Raw genomic sequence first — 21419 nt, 5'->3', positions numbered from 1 at the left:
TCTGACCCTGTTCCAATATCTCTGTGAAAACTCATCTGATGGATTTGGCCCTATATGTCTAAGAGATGACTCCTATATTCAATTTATATCACTAGCATGGGCCTCTCTCCCCGAGATCTGTAAGTCCAACTGTCTTTCGAATGCCTCTCCATGCAAATCTCCTAAACATTTAAACCCAATCAGAGAAAACTCATCAGAGTCTCTCTCACAACTTTTTAATTCCTCCTCCTCAAATCCCTTTCTTAGTCAATGCTACCACAACCCATTTCAGATACTTAAATCAAAAACTTGTGTTTTATACTAGATCCCTCTTTCTGCTCCCCCCCCCCCCACATGCAGTCAGTCAATAAATGTCTACTCTTTATTGTCTCGGGGCCATCTTCCCTCGCTCGCTGACCCTGCCTAAATCTAAGTCCCTCTGCCCCTGGTCCCTGCCTTCCTTGATACGTCTTACATCCTGTTGCCTGAATGATCTTTCTAAGCCAAAATCTTGACACTCCTCTATTTAAAATACCTAAATGGTTTCTCATTCCTTATTGGATACAGTCAAATTTCTTAACTTGACATACCAGGTCCTTCAATGATCTGCCCCTTGCTTGCTTTTTTAGCTTCATCTTTCTCCATTCCCAAATAACACTTTATTCTTCAACATTTTCTAATGGGTTATCAATGCCTAAATATGTCCTATTCTTCTCTCATCCCAGAAGGCTCTTGTTCTGCCCTCTCACTTGGCAAAGTTCTATTTTGTGTTCCAAAACTTATCTCAGATGTACCTTTTCCAAGATGCCTTCCTGACTGTGAGCTCCCAGTGGGAATAGGCTGTGATCTGTCTTCTGTGTCTCTCTGTGCATTTTCCCACCAGCAAGTGGACACTTCTTCCTGCCCCTTGAATGCTTCCAGGTTGTTTTCTCTTTGACATGGGAAGAACTACATGTTACTAAAAGAAACCAAATATTTAATCACTGAAATTATTCTGCATAGAATTTTAAACCAATAGTCTCTGGGTAAGGGGCTCTCTTATGAATACAGAGGCATGGACCTTGTGACAGATATTTTCTCATTAAGAAAATGCCTTTTATGTTGATTGGAGCTGTATTTCTGATAATTGAAAGTGGCCAACTGAAGTCGTACTTTGTTTTAATATTACTTAATTCCTTATAAACTAAGAATAAAACAGTCAGATGTCTTGTATTAACTTATGTTTCCTCATCGATTTCATCTCAAAGATAAAGGGAAATGCAACTGTGAAATACATGACCTTTTTACCTGTTCTCTTTCTCTAGTTGTAAGTATTTAACTGGGGAATAAGCTCATTTTTAAAAGTCGAAATTGAAAAATAGCCTCAAGAAACAAGAGACATCTTTAGGATGGCAATGCTATAGAAGTTGCCAGGTCTTAGTCTTTAACCAAGATTCTATGCAAAGTGTGATTTAATTAAGGGTGCCATTATCCTGGAAAGCTTTCTGTCCTTATCTTTCCATAGAATTAGGAAAATAGTTGCCACATAAAGGCAAGCTAAAATGTGATGCAGCTAACGCTAATGGCCCTTCAATCTATGGGCAATGTTTTTATCAATAATTATGAAAACAATTTTAGAACAATGGCTTTGAAATATTAACTTAGATTGATTTTTTAATCCATGTAATAAAAGAATAATTAGCTAAGAAACACCAGTGTCTTGATAACAGGGTCTTGATTCATCTAAAACTAAATATATTTTGGTTAAGTGGAACTATTCTGCAAATCTTACTTCTGATTCATTCAACCGAAAAAATGAAAAGAAAATAAAAATAAGAATGAAATTCAGAGTTAATCTCAAAATGTCATCTTGTTTTGAATTTTCTTATTTTCAAATTTTAATTAAATATGCAAATAAATGTTTTGCCAAAGGGTCTGCTAATATCCTAATGATGAATAGTTCTTATTTAGGTAGAAGAAGATCAGAATTATTCAACAATAACAATCCATTTACCCTACATCACTTTTTTATTTGAACATTTAGAAAAGTAACTGTTACGGGATTTATGTGGCAACATTTTATATAATTTATTATATCACTCATGTAACTTCTACTCTCTCTCTGAACTGCTATTGAGGTCAGGGAAAAACCAGTTGAATTATATTTGTATATTCACAGTGAGAATATGCACTGTTTAGAAAGGAAGAACAAAATCATTTCACATTGAATCCAATGACACTGTCATTAATCTTAGAAATTCTCCCTAAAGCTACTGAAAATAAAGAACTCATGGCCTTGGGTCAAATTTACTTTTTTTCTGAGAAAGTTTTCAAAGAATACCTTCTAGTGGCCTTTGTCTGAGGCCAATGAATCATATTAAACTTCCCCTGATATTGTTAGAATCTGACATCTGGTTGTCCTTTAAGAATATATGGTGAACTCTTCACAAAGTACATCCCTGCCAGCAAGTCAAGGTCTGATTGAGGTTGATCACATTGAAACCTTTATGATAATTTGCCCCATTGAGAGTTGAACAGCCCTAGCAAAATAATTCAGTGAAGAAACCATTACATTTCATATCCTATAGTTAAAATTTTATTATACAATTAAAAATATGAAATGGCTTACTTAAAAAAAAAACCAATTAATTTAAGAAAAGAAATCCTGAACACCAGTTAAGGCATCCTTAGTTAGATTCTCCTTGTCATACTGATCAGAAATTCATGGATTGTTTCAAGTAACAGGAGTTTGGTACAAGAATCCAGCCCTTTGATTCTCTGAGCAAGGGTTGATCTTAGCAAGGGCAGAGCCTAGAGCAAGACCTGGCTTCAAGAAGAGCAGGAGTTGATGTAGAGCTGGACCATGGGATTTTTTTTCCTCTGAGAACCGATATTAACATGACTTAGCTACTCCACGTGTATTCTCTTCAGGGTTTACTTATTATCTGGCTTATTTATTCTCAATTCTCTGTTTCTTAGTTTGTGCTGTCTCAAACCTTTGGCTTCTCATAATTCCAGTGATCCTAATTCTACATCATAACTCCTGTCATTTCAGTACTTTTTAATGACTACCTCAGTCTCTTGATATTTCTAAGGTAAACTTTCACAGAGAGGAAATCTGATAGTTTAAGCTCATCTTTTCACATCAGGCCATACCACTGTCCCCTGGCCTCGTATGAATTTGCTCTCCTTGGGGCATTTGACCACTGAAATCCCACATCCTTAGTCATCATGCCACATATAAGATAATTGTGCTTTTGTTTTCACAACATAACTTAAATACAGTCTTTTTTTAACCATTTCTCAAAGAATATAAGAGTTCCATTGTCTTTTTATTACATTAAGGTGTCATAATGGTCCTACTGAAACAATTCTTCATTTGGGTTCAGACACTCTTCATCTTATTCCGTTTTTGGAGTAAGTTAAGTAATGAAGAAAATGTTCCCTGAAATATGAAAATTAGCAAATCTTATTATCTGACCATTCTGAGACATTTTGTCATCATACAGGATTCACTCTGTGCAATTTTAATTGTAAATGTGGAAATCCATAATGATAACATTATTTTTAATCCTTCTATAATCAAAAAGGAAAATCAGGTAAAAGAACTTACATTTTTTAAAGACTAAGCCTGCAGATTTATTATTTATTAACTGTCAGTGCCCTGGGACACAGGTTTGTAAACTTGTTATGAAAAGGACAGGTAGTAAATATTTTAGGCTTTGTGGGCCGTATGTTCTGTGTTGCAACTACTCACGGCTGTCATTGTAACACAAAAGAAACCATAGACAGTGTATAAATGAATTGGCATGGTTGTGTTTCAATAAAACTTTATGTGCGTTGAAATATGAATTTATATAATTTTCACATGTCACAAAATATCACTCTTCTTTTGATTTTTTTTTTCCAACCCTTTGAAAAAGTAGAAACCATTCTTAACTCAATGACTATACAAAAACATGCTGCGGGTCCGATTTGTCATCGCTGGCCAGGAAACTAAATAGTTTTCAAAGCTCTTGAGAAAATTAAGTACACATTTGTGCTAGTATAAGGGAACAATTTTCTTTAATTCTTTTTATTAAGTTTATTTTTAAATTAATCAACTATAACCTCATAGTAATCATGTTCTATCATTCTATCTTATTGTATAATGGTTCTATTAATGTAGCTATTAATGTCATTTTATCTTTATTCCAGGTTATTTGAGACACTCCAGTCCCTGTTTTGGTCAATATTTGGGCTCATCAACTTATATGTGACCAATGTCAAAGCGCAGCATGAATTCACCGAGTTTGTTGGTGCCACCATGTTTGGGACATACAACATCATCTCTCTGGTTGTCCTACTTAACATGTTAATAGCTATGATGAATAATTCTTACCAACTTATTGCTGTAAGTTGAATAACTTCCCCCCTAGAATGTGTCGTTCCTAGCTATACTCCATCCTATTATCATAGGAAATACAATCTATAATTGCTATTGATGAGATGAATCAGAATTGTAATATAAATGGTTAATTTGATATTTCTAAGCACTATTACCCTACTTGGCTACATACTATTTTAGTTTTTTCATATTACAGGTGATTATACTAAATCTATCCTACCAGGCAGTCATTGGCTATGGCAAACAGTAGGTGAGGTACGGATTATGAACAGGCAACTCATCTCTATGCAGTGCCCTTTGGGTTTTGCATTGTCTCTGACCATCTAATCTACAATCTTGATATAAGCAAACTCATGCTAGCTTGGCAAGATACAAGAGCTAGCCCAGAGAGGAGTCGGAGTGAAAAAGCACAGGATTTTCAGTTTCTTAAAGCCCAGGAAAAAGTCAGAGAGGAGTAACCCTGAATGCTGTAGCAGAATATACAATACCATATGTGTTTATTTGAAACTCTAGAATCCAAACAACTTAGCTTATTTATTCATTCATTCAATAAATTCTTATTAAGTGCTTACTCTGTTGCCAGGTACCGTCCTAAGAACTAGAAATACGGCAATGAACAAGAATGGCAAAGTCCTTTATCCCCTTCAACTTGCATACTAGTGATCTGTGTCTATGGCCATTAGCAATAGTGACAAAGCAAACCCATACTGGAGTGAAATATATTTCTTAAGTCTTTCATATGTATATTTTAGGCAAGCAGCCTTTTATAAGAATAATTACAGGCTGCCCATTTACTCCATAAATAACTGCAATTATATTGCATCTTTGAATCTATTGCTAATCCTCTGGGGTGTTATTATTGTTATTTTGAGAAGCAGCACTCCTAATTTTAATTATACTGTCTTTATGGAAGCAAGACACCTGTCACAGATGAAAAACTGCATAAAACATAAAAATAAATGATTTTTATTTACTGATTCTAAGACTAGAGTATTCCCACTGAATATACTTAGGTCCTAGGAGTTGTGGGTGAATATCTGAATTTGTGGAACTTCACTTAAGCATCTCACAAATCTTAAACTTTTTAGATAGTCCATAAATATATATGTATATTTGTTTCAGAAGCTCTGTGTTCCTCTAGTCAACACATTTGCCAAATGTGGATTCTATTTTCCAGACCACCCTTCCAAAAATATTAGAAAGCCTCTAATTATCAAGCTATATACAGAGAAATTGTATATACAATTTGGATCCTATAAAACATTAAATGTATCAATTTCATCAAGAAGAGAACATTATTCAGGAACCGTGTAATATTTTCTTTTTGCTCCTGTGTGGGGTGTGTCTTTCTAGGTGACTTGTAGAGATGAGAACGATCTTCAAATTTCTATTCTTGTTTAGCCCAAACTCTAAAGCTACTTGAGAGGAGAGCAGGCACTGAGAACCTGAGACAGGTGTACCCCCAACATCCTGCGTGTGATGCCTCCTTGGAGCATGAACATGCCAAGTATTTGATTTTCACCGGTGCCACAATAGCAGAATTTACCCTGAGGTCTTTCTCTTTTTGTCCTGCTACCCTTAATTGAGAGCTCTAGGATAAAGCATGAAAGAAGAAGAAAATGTAACAGTTGAAATGCAAAAGCGATCATGCAGACCATGTCTAAAGCCTGCTTCTCACTCACTCTTTTGTTCATAGATCAAATATTTATTGTGCACCTAGTATATGCCAGACATATGCTTGATTTTAGGGATACCCAGAATAACGAAGTCCCTGTCCTTGAGAAAAAAGTAATACAGGATGGACAAAAAAATTCAATAAATAATTTCAATATTGAGAAAAGGAATTGGAGAATGTGATAAAGGTACAGAAAAGAGGACTGTAACGAGGGCTGGGGAGAGGAGACAGCTGAGATAGATGAGAGTCGGGGCTGCCTCCTAGGAGAGGAAATACCTAAGCTAAGCTTTAAACATTAACTAAGAGTTAGAAGATGGGTAGCAGTGGTGATTGTAGTCATCACCAGCCTGGAACTTCTCACCTTCAATTTTTCTAACCACTGTAGATGTTGTTATAGAAGGAAGAGTCTGCTTTGTGACAGCAGTAAGAGAACATAGTGAGGTCAGGATAATCCTCAACTTGTGACTCCCTGAGAATGAGAAGGAGCAGAGCTACTCACAGGCCGACACTTCACCTGCGGGGCTGACTTTTTATTACCTGAAGCCAGTTTTACTCAGTCCCAGTCTCCGTGGTGGCAGCAAACAACATCTACTTTCCTTCATTAATGCAGAATCTATAAGCTTGTTTAGGAAGAAAGATAGGGAAGAAAGTAGAAATGGGAGAGGAGAGACAAGGGGAAGCTGTAGCTTCTGTACATTGATCTATCGATCGTTTGCTAAGCAAAAATGAAGACCATGCATTTTCTAGATACGGTGACTTCTGTTGAAAGCACGAGCTGTCCAGTGTCTAGACTAAAATCCATATTATTCAGAGTAGAATGTATAAACAACATATGCATTCATCAGCACACAGCAATTTAGGAAGATTAGAATGAAGTATACTCTGATTTCTCCTACTCTAAAACTTGAGGGTTTTTTATAATATTAATGGGTTAAAATGAACTATTTTGAATTTGTATGTACGCCTAGTTTCTACCACCTCCTACTTCCCAGATTTTCTGCTTAAATAAGATTTGTGGCTAACTTAAGAGGAGACTGGCTGCCCCATATCTAATTGCCACAAATGTTCCTAAGTTCTTCCAGGAGATTAACAAAGCAGAATCATTAATAAATAATTAGGGGGACGCCTCAGGCTTGTGGGCAAGCCCTAGCCATACTCTCACCTGGTACCATTTGGCCAAGGTTACGTCAGGGTTCAATGCTGTGTCAGAGACCCTACTGTACATCTGTTAGAGGAACTTCTCTCTGAGTTTATGCCTGTTGCCTAAAGGTGTACAAGGTTTATTCAAATGGAAACATACCAAGTTAAGACTCTTACTGGAAACACCAGAAGTATGAGCCATGGGCACCTACCTAGGCAGGGTTTCAAGGCCTTGGGTAAGACCTAAAGCCCTGCTTGTGGCCAGAATCTAATGAAACTGAGCTAATGTAAGCCTACAGTGCAGTAAATGAAGATTCATCTTCAAGTCATAACTAATCACTGCAGTCTCTTTAGCATGGATTTATTGTAAATGTCTGTTTCCTGCAAGTGGGAAAGATGAAAAGTGACAAGAGAGCTGTGACTCCTTTCCAGGCTAAGCCACTCTCTGAATTTAGATGAACATCTCTGGGAGTCAGCGTTGTTTTTACAGGCAATTTAATTAATGTTCCAATAGCCACTCAAAGTCAGGTTACAGGCTCTCTGTGAGGTTTATCTCACCTTATTAATTAAGAAACCTGTCAGCACTTGTCATGTTTTCCTGTTCAGGACCATGCAGATATAGAATGGAAATTTGCTCGGACAAAGCTTTGGATGAGTTATTTTGAAGAAGGAGGTACCCTGCCTACTCCCTTCAATGTCATCCCAAGCCCCAAGTCTCTCTGGTACCTGATCAAATGGATATGGACACACCTGTGCAAGAAAAAGATGAGAAGAAAGCCAGAAAGCTTTGGAACAATAGGGGTAAGGACACAGCGTGTTGGTATTACTGTTTGTTTGGTTTTTTTTCAAATGTGTGCTTGAGTATGTTTGTATTCCTTATTGAATACGTTTGCATTTTATTCTTTTTGTTCTCACTGAGTGCAATTCGGTGCACATTTATTGCACAGCTACTGTGTCTAAGAAACTGCCTGCTTAACTATGGTTAACTATGGTTTCACAAACCCATTTCCTCCACTGAGGGCAGTCACTGTTATATTAATAGGAATCACACTGTACATAGGCCTCCCCAAGCCCACCAGTCAAGGCTTGGAGAACTAGTACATTCTCTCTTAGAACCTTAATTTCTAGCTCTATTCAGAATTATAACCTCAGGTTACCTGTGGCATGACTGACTCATTGTCTGTTTCTCTCTCTGGATTGTAAGGGAAAGGATCTGTTTCAGATACCTCACATTCTTAGCGCCTAACCTAGGCCCCCGCACAGAGCGGAGAATGCTTGATAAAAAGTTCTCAATTCAGTGATTGAACAAATATTATAACTTGAAAATGCTGTGCCATATTCAAGTGCAGTGATTTCAGAATATGTTCGATTGTCAACATTTTGCTTCTAACTCCCAATTATATTAAATGCCAAGAAGTTGTGTTTGTAAAAACTATTAGGACTGTTCAGATCCATGCCCCTGTTATACTAGAAGATTATACTTCCCTGGGACATTTCTTTCATATTGGAAAGCAAGAGTTCAAGCAACTCCAACAGAAAAGGCGTGGATTTAAGGCTTTGTTCCAGCCAAACCACTGACATGTCATTCTTGATTTCTTTCTCACTCAATTTCCTAATTTTCAAAGTTCTCATGCTTTAGAAATTAATACCTTAACATTCATTAGTCACTTGGACCTTCTCAGAGAAATTGCTTTGGAAGTATTCTAATATGCCTTTATATTAGAATCAAGTAATATCAGTTATTTAATTAATTAAAAATTAATTCATTTTTAATTTTATTTAACTTAGTTTATGACTGCTAGCTATGCCCTTAGTGATTCTTCTTTTTCGTTAATTTCATTGCCCACCAGGCATCATTATCAGCATCAGATGGGGCTTTCTCTCCTGAAAGTGGCATTGATTGTCCTGTCATCTCTGTAACAATTCTAATTCTAAAGAGAAATTGACTGGCAAGGGAGTATAGCAAACAGAGGGTGGTTAGGAGAGGCAGTTATATTCTTTCCTAGAGACCGTCACTCCGTGAACTTGGAAACTGGGTGTCTATCTGATCTTAGAAATGGAAGTCAGATTATGGTGAAGCCTTACCTTGCAATTCTCATACTAATTTACAGAGTTTATCACTGACCTACGGCAAAATTATTGTACTCCAAGTGTTTTATTTTCCTCTTAAAAAATAAGTTCAATTTATTAAAAAAATATGTTCATTAAATAAATATAATGATTTGGGTTTAATAAGCAATTACTGTACATTTTCCACGTGCCAGGAGCTGAGCTAGGAATTAGAGGTGGGAGGAGATATACGAAGGCATGGTTTCCATCGTTGAGGGCATTGTTTTTAACGTGGGGGACACAGATATGAGAACATCTTACTATAATACATGTTGCATGACATATTTAACATTACTGTATAGTTATATGCAAGAGGCCATGAGAACAGTGTGAGAAGTAATTCATGTTTTCCTTGAGATAAACAGGAAAAGATTTCAGAGATGCCGAACTCTGGCTTACTCCCTTCCATATCACAATATACTTGTCCTTTTTCTCATCTTATTCTTAAATTCATAAGAAATTTATTTTATCAATCCTTGAAGAGATATTAATTATTAGTACTATCTTATTATGCTTTCTCTCGTAGGAGTATTTCAATTGAAAAAGACTTTCTGGGCCCCCAAATAGAAGCCACACGCAAAAGAAATTTGTCTTTAATATTTTAATTTTAGGCAATAGCAGAAGGAATCTTGGGTTTTAAGATGCCATGGAACTTGTAAAAAAAATATAGGGCCCTGCTCTAATATTTTAAGAGCGCCATCTGTGCTGCCACCAAAATAATGGAGGACCACTCTAAGAATTTGACTTCCAACTCTCTCTCCCGTCCCCCAGAATCCTCCCACTGTTGACATATTTTTAGGAGTATATTACCATCATTTCTTAGATGCAAAGAGGAGCTTAACATTGACTTGGGCTTTCCTATGAAAACAGTGATTCAAAGGGTAAATGGTATAAGTTAAAGAGCTTCTTTTCTATACATTCCTGGTCAGAAAAACAAATTTCTTTTTAATGTCTCTGTGTCTAAATTTGAATATTTTGATCCAAGCTGGTGCACAGAAAGATAATTCACAATTAATTGGGACCTCAAGTCACTCCTTCTTCCTTAGCCATATAAATTTTACTAACCTTTGGTAATGGATATTTTTATGCTTTGGGAATTTATGACAAACTAAATCAATATTGTGAGTCACCTCTCTCTTCTCCATTCTCTTCCTACTCTCAGTCCTGCCTCTTCTCTGCCAAGCGGAGGCTTGGGTAAAGCACCAACCTAATCAAACTCAGTGTTATACATTTACCTTTTACCTAGACTGCATTTCCAGAATGAGAAGGATGTATTGTGGTATGCATACTCTTAGTTGAGTTTTATACATTTAGGTTTTAGATGGAAATAAATAAATAATATGCAAATAATATTATTTGCAAAGAAAAATGTAAGATAAATAAAAAGTAAATTAAGGAGAAGTTTGTAATATTAATGGAGGAGTTAAATGAGAAAACAATTCCAAAAGTGAGTGCTGTGAATTCATTTCAATTTGGTTAATCCACCTGATAGTTCATCGTGTAGACAGATGAAGACAAGGAGATAGACACACATCCATTAACTGAAAGGTGACTTTGAAGTACCACTGGCAGTCACTTTGTATAACGAAGGCACGGCTTAGAAGACCCCATGACACTTCAAAGGGACCTTAGAAATCATTTAGCTCAACTATTTCCTTTAAAAAAGAGCTCGTTTACCTTGTGCAGTGTTTTAGGTGACAGAGCTGGGGGAAAACTCGGGTCTTTTGTTTCCCCATCCCATGTGCGTTTTATTGCCCTCTCTTGTTTCCCTGAAAACTCTGATGACCTTGCAACAATACCCTCCATGTTGTGTGTCCACCTTTTGATTTTTCGCAACAGCTTTTGCCGATCCCACCACTGTTTTCCGCGGCCTCTTAGATTCCTGTGTCCCAAAGCCCGTGTTTAACAGGCTGGCCTACCTTCCGCTCTCATTCCAACTTGCTTCACATTTGTGAAGAAGAAAATTAAAGCTGACCTGGAGGTAGAGTTTATACATTCTTGGAGGCATTTTCTCTAAACCTTCCCACTTGTGCTTCACATACTCTTGTCACCAGCAGCTGCCTGAATGTTACCCTGTTGATCCCTCCCTGCAAGCCTGAAGCCAGTGCTCTCAGGGTTACTGATTGGCCACAGTCTGGGAGCCCAACATTGGTGATCTTATCTTGCGATTTATGGGTAATAACTGATACAACTAGCTCTGAAAACTCATTAACTTTTTTTTTTTTTTTTTAAACTTTGGACTTCCTTTTATGGGTGACTGGGAACTCCAAGTAAATTAAGTTTTCCTTTGGAATGCTTTATGGGAGAAAGCAGAAATGAAGCAGAAATGCTTTATTGAACAACACTTTTATTGTGGGAGCAAGCCCATGATGGAGAGATGTGTGGTTTCTGTGAAATCATGAAAATCCCACCAAAGAGGCAGCATATTGAAAGTACAATCATAAAATAAGCAACATTTTATAGCCTTCTGGTTTTTTATATTACTTGTCGAATTTTAACACATTTTATCAGCAAATACCCTTTACGGTATTAAAACAGTGGTTCTCAAACTTTAGTGTGTCTTAGAATCATCAGGAATTTCCATTTTAACAAGCACTTCCAGCCTGTAACTTTAATTAGAAATTCCTGTTAAAAAAAGCATTGATTGGTATCTAGCTCAGCTTTTTAAACTAAAAGCCAATGTTTGTACTTGTCCAAGAGATCTAGATAATTTAAAGTAAAAAGATGTTAATGCAATAATATCCTGCCAGTGTTTAATTAATATGAATCATTTTTAATGCCATAGACCAGGTTTCCAAATAGAATGCTAAAGTTAATGGACAATATACTGAACCAAAAAACTACTAGGTTTTTTAACAAAATCATTAAAAAATGGTTTTAACCTCTAGTTTTATGTTTCCCACTTTCTCTGGAGCACATAGTGAGGGGAACACGAAACACCGTCTCTGTTAGGGCCCCTTAGCATCACTCAACTCTGGGGTCACAGATGGGATACTCATGCCTGAACAGTTGCCACAGAAATACATTCAGTTAAGTCACTGCAAGAGAATTAGGAGCAGTGAATGGATTAACATCACCTAGCATTACTAAAGAAAAAATGCTAATAGTACTTGCCTTTCAGACTTCATGTTTTATAATTATCAAAATGTGTCATCCCTTAATCTTCATGACTTTTCACAGGCATACCAACAAATCTTACAGATATGACTGTGTTCATCCATGGGTACCTCTCAATCCCTAATTTATTGCTGTAAGATTTGCTGATGGGACCTTTCAATTAAATTTTCTTTCCTAAGTGGGAATCTAGAGGAACAAATTTCTTCTTGGTATTTCAAGAGTGAGATCCTGAATACTTGCTTTGACAAGGCAACCTTCAGCTTTTTATATCATTTATTTTTATATACTTAGAAAGTATGTTTATAGAGAACAATATGTATAGATCCATCTATAAATGAGCCAAACTACAGTCTTTACAGAGGGACCACATCCTGAAATGGCCCCTTGCCTTTTTACTTGTTTTTTTTAAAAGAAGAGCACAGCAAGCTGCCCCCCTTCAGGGATTCACTGAGCAAAGCAGAGAATAAAAGGCATAATTCATGGGCTTAAAATCAGTGATAGACCAAAACCAGAGTGGAAATGAGAGAAAGCGGCACTGACAATTGACAGCAGGGAACCAGCTACGTGGAGTGAGCCTGACATTCCACATATTGGACCCGGGAAAACGAGAGAGAGTGACAAAATGTCACCATGGATTCCCCAGAGCCCTTTCTTTCATAGCTGCAAAACCCTTCCTGCTCTAAAGCAACCTGACACTTCTATTGAAATGAGAAGTTACCTCTGGGCAGCAAGGCTTCTCACTAGTTGGTCGTTTCCATTATCATTAGTTCTGTGATCCAAATACTGCCATTGTCTTGTCCTAACAAATCAGGAGGAACCTGCAAAGAGAGAGACCTGCTAATGTGGTGGGCAGGTGTGCCCTGGGCACCTGCGTTCAAAGCCACCCTGACAAAGAACCGTGCCAGACTTCCGATATAATTCGTGGAGAAAACTGCCATCTTAAAGTGCACGTCTTCCTCCAAAATATTTTTCCTAGACATCAAGTTAGGGAAGGAAGGTCCCTGATCAGTCATGTGGCCCATTTTTCTTAAACATAACAGAAAATCAACCCAAGTTATTTTAGAAAAAGCTGCCAAATGCAACTCCACAAATTTCTCAGTAACGCTGTAAGCATGAACTTATCCACAGAAAATTCTTTATTCCTAACCCAGGTTTACCATGCTATAATTCTACCTCGTTCATTACTTTTTAGTAAAAATAGAGAACCCCTAGTCATTGCAGATCACTTATCAATCAAAGTTTAACATGTGAATGGCTTGAAAAAATTAAATACCTCTTACCCACTTAGGTATTTTTTAATGAACTGTCCTTCATTATATTACTTTTATAAACACACATTGGTCCATTCTGTTCTTAGTCACTTCCAGCGAGAGTTACAAGATGTAATGTTTCCCTTATGAGAGTAAATCCTTTTGAAGTGCAGCTGATCTTTACCCAACCAAGAGGTTGCAAACGTACGAGGTATTGTTGGTGGCAGCTCTATTATAAATATTTAATGATGTCACTGGTTGCCAAAAATGATCATTATGTTTATGGCAAAGAGTGCATATATTATGGATTGAATCGTGTCTCCCCCCAAAAAGATACTTTGAACTCAAAATCCCCAGCACCTCAGAATATGACCTTATTTGGATACAGGGTCTTTGCAGATGTGATTTGTTAAGATGAGCTCCTATTGGAGGAGAGACCTCATAAGAACATGAACATTTGAAGACCTGGGAACACAGGAAGCACGTCTTGTGGTGATGGAGTAGATATTGGAATTGTGCAGGCAGAAGCCAAGGAGCACCAGAGATTGACAGATACCACTAGAAGCTAGGAAGAGGAAAGGCAGGATTCTACTGTGAGTCTCGGAGGGAACATGGAACTGCCAACATCTTTATTCGAGACTTCTGCCTCCAGAAGTGTGAGATAATAAATTTCTGTTGTTTTAAGCCACCCACTTTGTGGTACTTTGCATGGTAGCCCTAGGAAACTAGTACAACATATGCCGTGCATTTTGTGGTTAATTTTTATTCAAATAAATGAGGATCCAGTCTGGAAAGGATGCTGATCCACAAACTAAGATGTGTTGGGAGAAAGAGGCAAAGTCATAGGATGCAGAGCAGATGTTCTCACATGTCTCTTAGTGTCTACTTGATCGAAAAATAAAGGAGGAAAGAGTAAATTCTAGCCCGGGATTCTAGAACTGGCACTGCCTTTAGAACATTGTAGTATTTTCGTTATTCACTCAACAGTGTGGACCTTGGTTTCCTTGCTTATAAATGAGGCAATGAGACTGGACCAGCTCTTCGGTTCTAATAAGTAACATGTCTGTTCTTAATGCCTACATGTCAGTCGTCATGTATTGAAATTTGAAATCCGATCTTGTGTTCCTTGACCTTTGGTAGATTCTGAGAATTTAGATAATTAAATTAATTTTAGTATTAGCCTTAGAAAGCTAATTTAAAAAGAAAGGAATATTTTATGCATTCCTAATAGATATATTCACAATTTATCGAAGATTTTATTGTTCATGATAGTTTCCCTTTAGCAATGCCAAGAAATGTGGACTTGTGATTGTATCCACTCTTGCACCTATGCATATAATCCTCAAATCTTTTTCTTTAGTCCTAACCTTCCCCCAAAATATAAAATAGACAGTGGCATCTCCACCTTAATGTCCCTTGTCAGCATATCCCAAATTGAATTTTTCATTATTTTTCTAATAGCACCAACATCGCAGCAGCCAGGCTAGAAATCTTAGTCATCATGCGCCCACCCCAGCACCAGGCCTTCAGCTCTGTTTCCCCTCAACATTCCCTGTCCCCCTGGGACTCTTACTGTCCCCTCCTTTCCATTCAGAACCCATAGAATGTACAACACAAAGGGTGAACATAATGTAACTATGGACTTTGGGTGATAGTGATGTGTCATTGGAGGTTCATCAGTTGTAACAAAGGCACCCCTCTGGTTGGGGATGTCGATAGTGGCGGAAGCTAAGAGTGTGTGGCGACAGGGGTTTAAGGGAAATCTCTGTTCCATCCCCTACAATTCGCTGTGAATCTTGCATTGCTCTAAACAATAATAAAGTCTTAATAAAACGAAAATAACTGCCTACAGAATTTGTGTTACATCTATCCATATTTACCAGGACCATCCCTTCACCCTATCACTTAAATATGAATTTCTTATTTCCAAATCTGTATTGCCTAGGCTAAAGCATCCAACTCTCTAGCTAAAGAAAATGTTCTTCTCAAGCATGAAATGCCATGCAAATCACACAAAGAACAATAATTACCCCTAAGTACATTCTTTTACTTTTCCAGAGGCAATCCCAATATGTGTTAAACTATCCACAGGTTTTGTGATTCAAGAATATTTTTTTAAAACATATTGTTTAGGTATGTAAAATCATAATATTAATCACAAAGGGAAAACAATGGAGAAAGGACAGGAACTAACATTCGTTAGTAATAGAAGCCTTAAATCTCTTATCTCATTTAATCTTCAAAATCATTCAGTGAGTTTATCTTTACCTTGCAAAATAAAACATGTGGAAGGGAGAGGGTCTCAGAGATAAATTCCTCATTCCGGCTTAGTCACCTTCAGTCCCAGGTGTTCTTAACATCACACCACATTACCTCCCTGAAAGTAAGAAAATAGACACAGGTAGCCCTGATAGTAATGGTCAATAAGAATTGGTGAATTCATTGCATTCATTTTTGCTTTCAGTACTCAGAAGATGGTTAACTGCATCATTCTTATTTTCTTCCTAGGATAGCGAAGTTCAGTTGGCTGATATAATCTCACAGGACTAAAAACTGTTTTGTAGTATGACCATCTAGTTGTGGAAACAAATTGGTTGTCAAAAACAATTAACTATATTAACTTAGCCTTAAACCCGGGCTATGGATATTGAATAAATTTTTACTGTTATCATAGTAAACTTTTTCTATGTTCTTTCCTTCTGCCAGACTATCTTGCTTAAAAAAATTTTTTTCCTAGAAAAATAAACCTGGAATTACTTTTTAAAGTGTGATCTTTGATCTTTTTATATTTGCATTACAATTTTAAAATTCATGTATGAGTAAGGTTCTACTGAAGGGAAGACAGTTTGTGCTCATTTTAATACTAAAATGCATCATGATAATTTTCACTTATTACTCATAATTTTCTGATTTTGTCATCCCTAGTTTTAGTTTTGCATTAAGGAAATTTAAAGTTAACTCATGATTTCAAACTGCTCTCTGCTGACTAGTTTTTATTGGCTTTTTACAGACTAAACTAGCGAAATGCTATAGAACCCCAAGATAATAAAAATTGAGTCGACTAAATTCTATACTAAATTCAGAGTTTCTATTTACTTAAACCATGGAATACGATCTCCTGTACAATATTTACACTGAGAGTGCTAAAGAAGTTAGCCTACAGATTGCTTTTGTATTTGTGTTCACTTAAAAAATAGTGAAGGAGACCTGGAAGGCTTGTTTCCTTCCAGAAGGGCTTTTGTCTCTGGTTTCAGCTGATCTGTGTCTCAACAGGAGTCACATACCTCCATCTTGTGGCCCAGTCATAAAATTCCCATGCTCTATTTCTTTCAAGATGTTCTAGTTTTGTATGAGTTTCAAATTTCCCAGTCTTTTAATTAATACCATAATCATTTGAAAATTTGTTTCTTAAGATTCATGTAATATTGAATGGTATTCCAATCATTAGTGGCCTTTAGAAAGTTAAGCACGGTCTCATCTGTTTCTAAAAGTCACTAATAGTCATGAAACACAAATCCCTTCTCATGGCCAGTGAAAATGCCAATTTCCCCTACTGCCCTAAAGAGAAAAAAAGAGTTTCTTTTGAATTGTTTGATTTTTTGTCTAATATCATTTCACAGTGATACATGCACAGCCCTTTTCAAAATTCCATTTTAGCAGCCTATGATTAAGTATTTAGTAAGGAACAAGATCAAAAGGCTTAATTAAACCCAAGATATGTTATCTCTTTTGCTTTCTCACAATTTACCAAATTCATTACCTTGTAACAGAAGTATTTTTATTTTACATTACTTTGGCTAGTTTTCTTCCTTAAGAATCAATACTGATATTTATTTGACATGCATAAAATTGGGATTATGATAGCTTTTTTTCTAGTATCTTTAGAATACTAGTGAAATCTGCAAATATATAATTTGTCATTTATTATTTAACTCAATTTATAATGGACATTTTTTAGTCATTAAACATCTTTCTCCATTTTACACTCCATAATCATTGCTGTGTGCTAACACCAGCTCTGCTCCCAAACCATTCTGATCTCTTCAAAATGATAGCTCAGAGTCACATTTATTTTTTTTAAATCTAATGAACCCTATCTTTGAACAGAACCTTTTATTTTATTTTGTTAAATTCAACCATCTAATTAAAACAGCAATCTCCTCTTAATGTACATCTGCTTGAAATTAAGTGTTGGGGAGTTCACTGTCTAACAGTGTTTCTGATTACATGTTTTATATCATGGTTAAATTCTTAATGTTGCTATGTTGATATTGATGAAGATCTTCATATTGTTATAATGCTAGATTTTTATCCAACAAATTTTTATTTTTATTTGACATTTATTTTGTATTTGATATGTCCCATCTGTATCTCTTAGGATCATTTAAAATGATTTGGGATACATACTAAGTATGATTACTTAAATCTTCATCACTTATATTAAAAGAACAATCTTGCCATCATCATTAACTTATTCTATATATTAAATGCCATAGGAATTATAACCTTGCCCTTTGTTGTTTTGGTTCATTCATTCTTTTGATTCATGTGAAGCACTCTCTCTAGCTATTTATTGTCCGTTGTCCAGCAAAATTCCCACTTTGCAGAAATGAGGAAAATAATATTCTTGATTAAAAGAACCAGGCATTATTTTATAGAATGGTACAATATCACTATAACCAAAAAGTAAATGTCCCTTCCCTTTTCAGAGGCGAGCTGCTGATAATTTAAGAAGACATCACCAATATCAAGTAAGTTATTCTTATATCTTGACACTTACATTAAAATAAAGCACAATCTCCTCTTTGGAACTGACTCAAGAGAGAATTCACATTTATGCACTGAATATCAATTCTCTTGTTTTCAAATGCCTCAGGAAGTTATGAGGAACCTGGTAAAGCGATACGTGGCTGCAATGATTAGAGACGCCAAAACTGAAGAAGGTCTGACTGAGGAGAACTTTAAGGTAACCACTTTCATCTTTGTCGCCAAAAGGCAGATTCCGCAGAGCGTGGAACCAGGTGCAGCACGTTTAACACCAGAGCTGGAAACTGGACCACGTGTTCTGAGCAAGCCTGTCTGTCTTCTGATTTTTAAATTCAAGCCCTATTGATTTATATACAAAAAAAAAAAAAAAGTGGTAAAATTTCTTTTCAAAGTACATTGCTTTCAAACAGACTTAATCTGAAAGATCGAGGGGACTTATTCGGAAGCAGAGAAAATCCTAGTGCCTTGTGGCATTCTGATTGCCGATCCCAGCCACACTCTGAGTGAGCTTTACTTTTGGAAATGTCAGTCTGATTTCTAAACCTGAAACACTTAGTAACCAACGTTCTGAAAACAATGACAACAAAAACCTTCTTTGTGTTCCTCATGGCTTTGGTAAAAGAAAATTTAAGGTTTGAGCTTAACTGTAGCTTATAAATGTAGTTTTTTCTCCCTGAGTTTTTTTTTTTCAATTCTATCACAGAAGAAAGGTAGAATACATGAAGTATATATTTGCTCATATCATGTGTATAAAATGCCTTTGTTAGCCCGCATGAGTTGCTAGAGATTTTGGAAGACTGACTAAAGTCAGTAAGATCTCATAGGCAAAAACAAACAAATAAAAAACCCTACAGGAGACCTTTGACAAAGAAAAACAGCAGGCTTAACAGAGAATAAATATAAGCAGCCAGTTAGGTAAGAAGAGAGAGAAATTGCAAAACTTAAAGCACAGATTGAAAGTTGGCTAGGATCCAAAACGTTCTTTGCTGTCACACCTCTGAATCTTGGAGTTAAACGACTCCTGATGCTTTGGGAGACGGACTGGAGGCAGGAGGCCACCACAAGGCTACCAGCAGGTTAGGACTGAGAATTCAGCTGCCCCAAAAGATAAAGGGATGAATCTAGGAAGTGCTGTGTGTTCTGAATCAATTCCCAGGATTTAGTGGCTGATTTTTTATCCCCAGAGGTTGGGATAAAATCAACTCCAAGGTAATAAACAATTGAAACTAACTGCCAACTCTTGGGAGGGTAGACTCCACTTTAATTATTTTGTTTTAGATATCCCCTTGGACAGCAAAATGTCCCTGAGAGAATGTAAGATGACTTGAAAGCAGATGAATATTTTGGAGAGAAAGAATTTGAAACTGTAGTTCCAGAGAAACCCAACATACTCCACCACAGAGTGGTGGGAAAGACAACTCTTCCTGTTTCTTTTTACATCAACCTTAGGAAGTCTCCAATTACTACAGAACTCCCATGGGGAAATTAGGAGATAACAAATAGATACAAGTGCCCCTGGGAAAACTAACAATTCTAAACAGAACCACAACAGAGTGGACGCCTAGCTCTCAAAAATGAATGAAGACATGTCAGATCCATATGTGAAACAAGCAGATGATGTTTCCTAACGTTTATTTGTTTAGGTCACAGACTAATTTCGTCGTTTTCCATTTCACTTAGGAACTAAAGCAAGACATTTCTAGCTTCCGCTTTGAAGTCCTGGGGTTACTAAGAGGAAGCAAACTCTCTACGGTCCAATCTGCTCAGGGCACGAAGGATTCTTCTAACTCCGCAGACTCGGATGAAAAGAGTGATAACGAAGGTAGTAGCAAGGACAAGAAAAAGAACTTTAGCCTCTTCGACTTAACCACCCTGATTCACCCACGATCAGCAGCGATCGCCTCCGAAAGACACACCATCAGCAACGGCTCCGCCCTGGTGGTGCAGGAGCCACCGAGGGAGAAGCAGAGAAAAGTGAATTTTGTGACCGATATCAAAAACTTCGGGTTATTTCATAGACGATCAAAACAACACGCTGCCGAGCAAAATGCAAACCAAATCTTCTCCGTTTCAGAAGAGGTGGCTCGTCAACAAGCTGAAGCACCACTAGAGACAAACATCCAACTGGAATCTCGAGGGTTAGCTTCCCGGGGTGACTTGAACATCCCTGGTCTCAGCGAACAGTGTATATTAGTAGATCATCGAGAAAGAAATACGGATTCCCTGGGTTTACAGGTGGGCAAGAGAGTGTGTTCGTTCAAGTCAGAGAAGGTGGTGGTGGAGGACACGGTTCCAATCATACCAAAGGAGAAACACTCAAAGGAAGAGGACTGCAGTGTAGACTACGAGGCAAACCTCACAGACATGGTCACCCACGAAGATTACGTGACCACAAGATTGTGATACTTGACGGAGGAAGCATTTCTCATCCATAACACACATTTTCCATAGTGCACTGGGTGGGGGATGTTTAAAGGTGAATGAGCCAATGCTAACGTACACTTTATAGCATTTATCAACTGGGGCGTATTGACATGTCATGTTTAAATAAGGCAAAGGCTATCAAACACCCTTGTTTTGTAGCCCGCTTTTGCTTTCACAATTTGTTTTACAATTTGTTGTTGTTGTTAATAAATAGATGCACATTGTATTCTTGTACTGTTGCAATAACTTACAGGAAATTTTTAGCTCTCTTTTTCAATTAAAACAAATGTGACTCAATATATGTGCTAGTTGACTCCTATAATAGATATTTTTATATGCAAAAAACAATGTAGCTGAAATATTAGAGCTTTTCACAATTTTTTAGGGTCTCTAGAGATGGTTACTCAGCAAGGACTTTTCACTCAGCCCTACAGTTTGGCTTTAAAACACAAATATTATCCAATTTTTTTTTAAGAACATGTAAAACATTATCATACACAGTTTAAGCAAACAAGCCTCCTTCTCACAGAGTCAAGCTCAGACTTTTAAAATGAAAGTCAGGTATAATTTCTAGAGTTTTAGGTTGCCCAGT

At 36.9% G+C, this 21419-nt stretch overlaps 1 protein-coding gene across 5 annotated transcripts in view; it reads left to right on the top strand.

Moving 5' to 3' along the window:
- The window catches only part of TRPC4 (transient receptor potential cation channel subfamily C member 4), a 168284-nt gene extending 147233 nt beyond the window's left edge, over positions 1-21051 (top strand). For all 5 annotated transcript variants that reach the window (XM_082365313.1, XM_082365312.1, XM_082365314.1 and 2 more), the window contains 5 exons: positions 4156-4351; positions 7767-7961; positions 18346-18387; positions 18513-18602; positions 20084-21051. In XM_082365313.1, the coding sequence (XP_082221439.1) occupies positions 4156-4351; positions 7767-7961; positions 18346-18387; positions 18513-18602; positions 20084-20806 (1246 nt within the window). In that variant the 3' untranslated portion in view covers positions 20807-21051. The remainder of the gene's footprint in view (positions 1-4155; positions 4352-7766; positions 7962-18345; positions 18388-18512; positions 18603-20083) is intronic.
- The last annotated feature ends 368 nt before the right edge of the window (positions 21052-21419 follow it).

The sequence above is a fragment of the Balaenoptera borealis genome (assembly GCF_965194805.1).
Source record: "Balaenoptera borealis genome assembly, chromosome: 18".
Taxonomy (NCBI): domain Eukaryota; kingdom Metazoa; phylum Chordata; class Mammalia; order Artiodactyla; family Balaenopteridae; genus Balaenoptera; species Balaenoptera borealis.
Note: the sequence above shows the minus strand (reverse complement) of the source record. Positions and strands in the feature narration are given on the sequence as shown.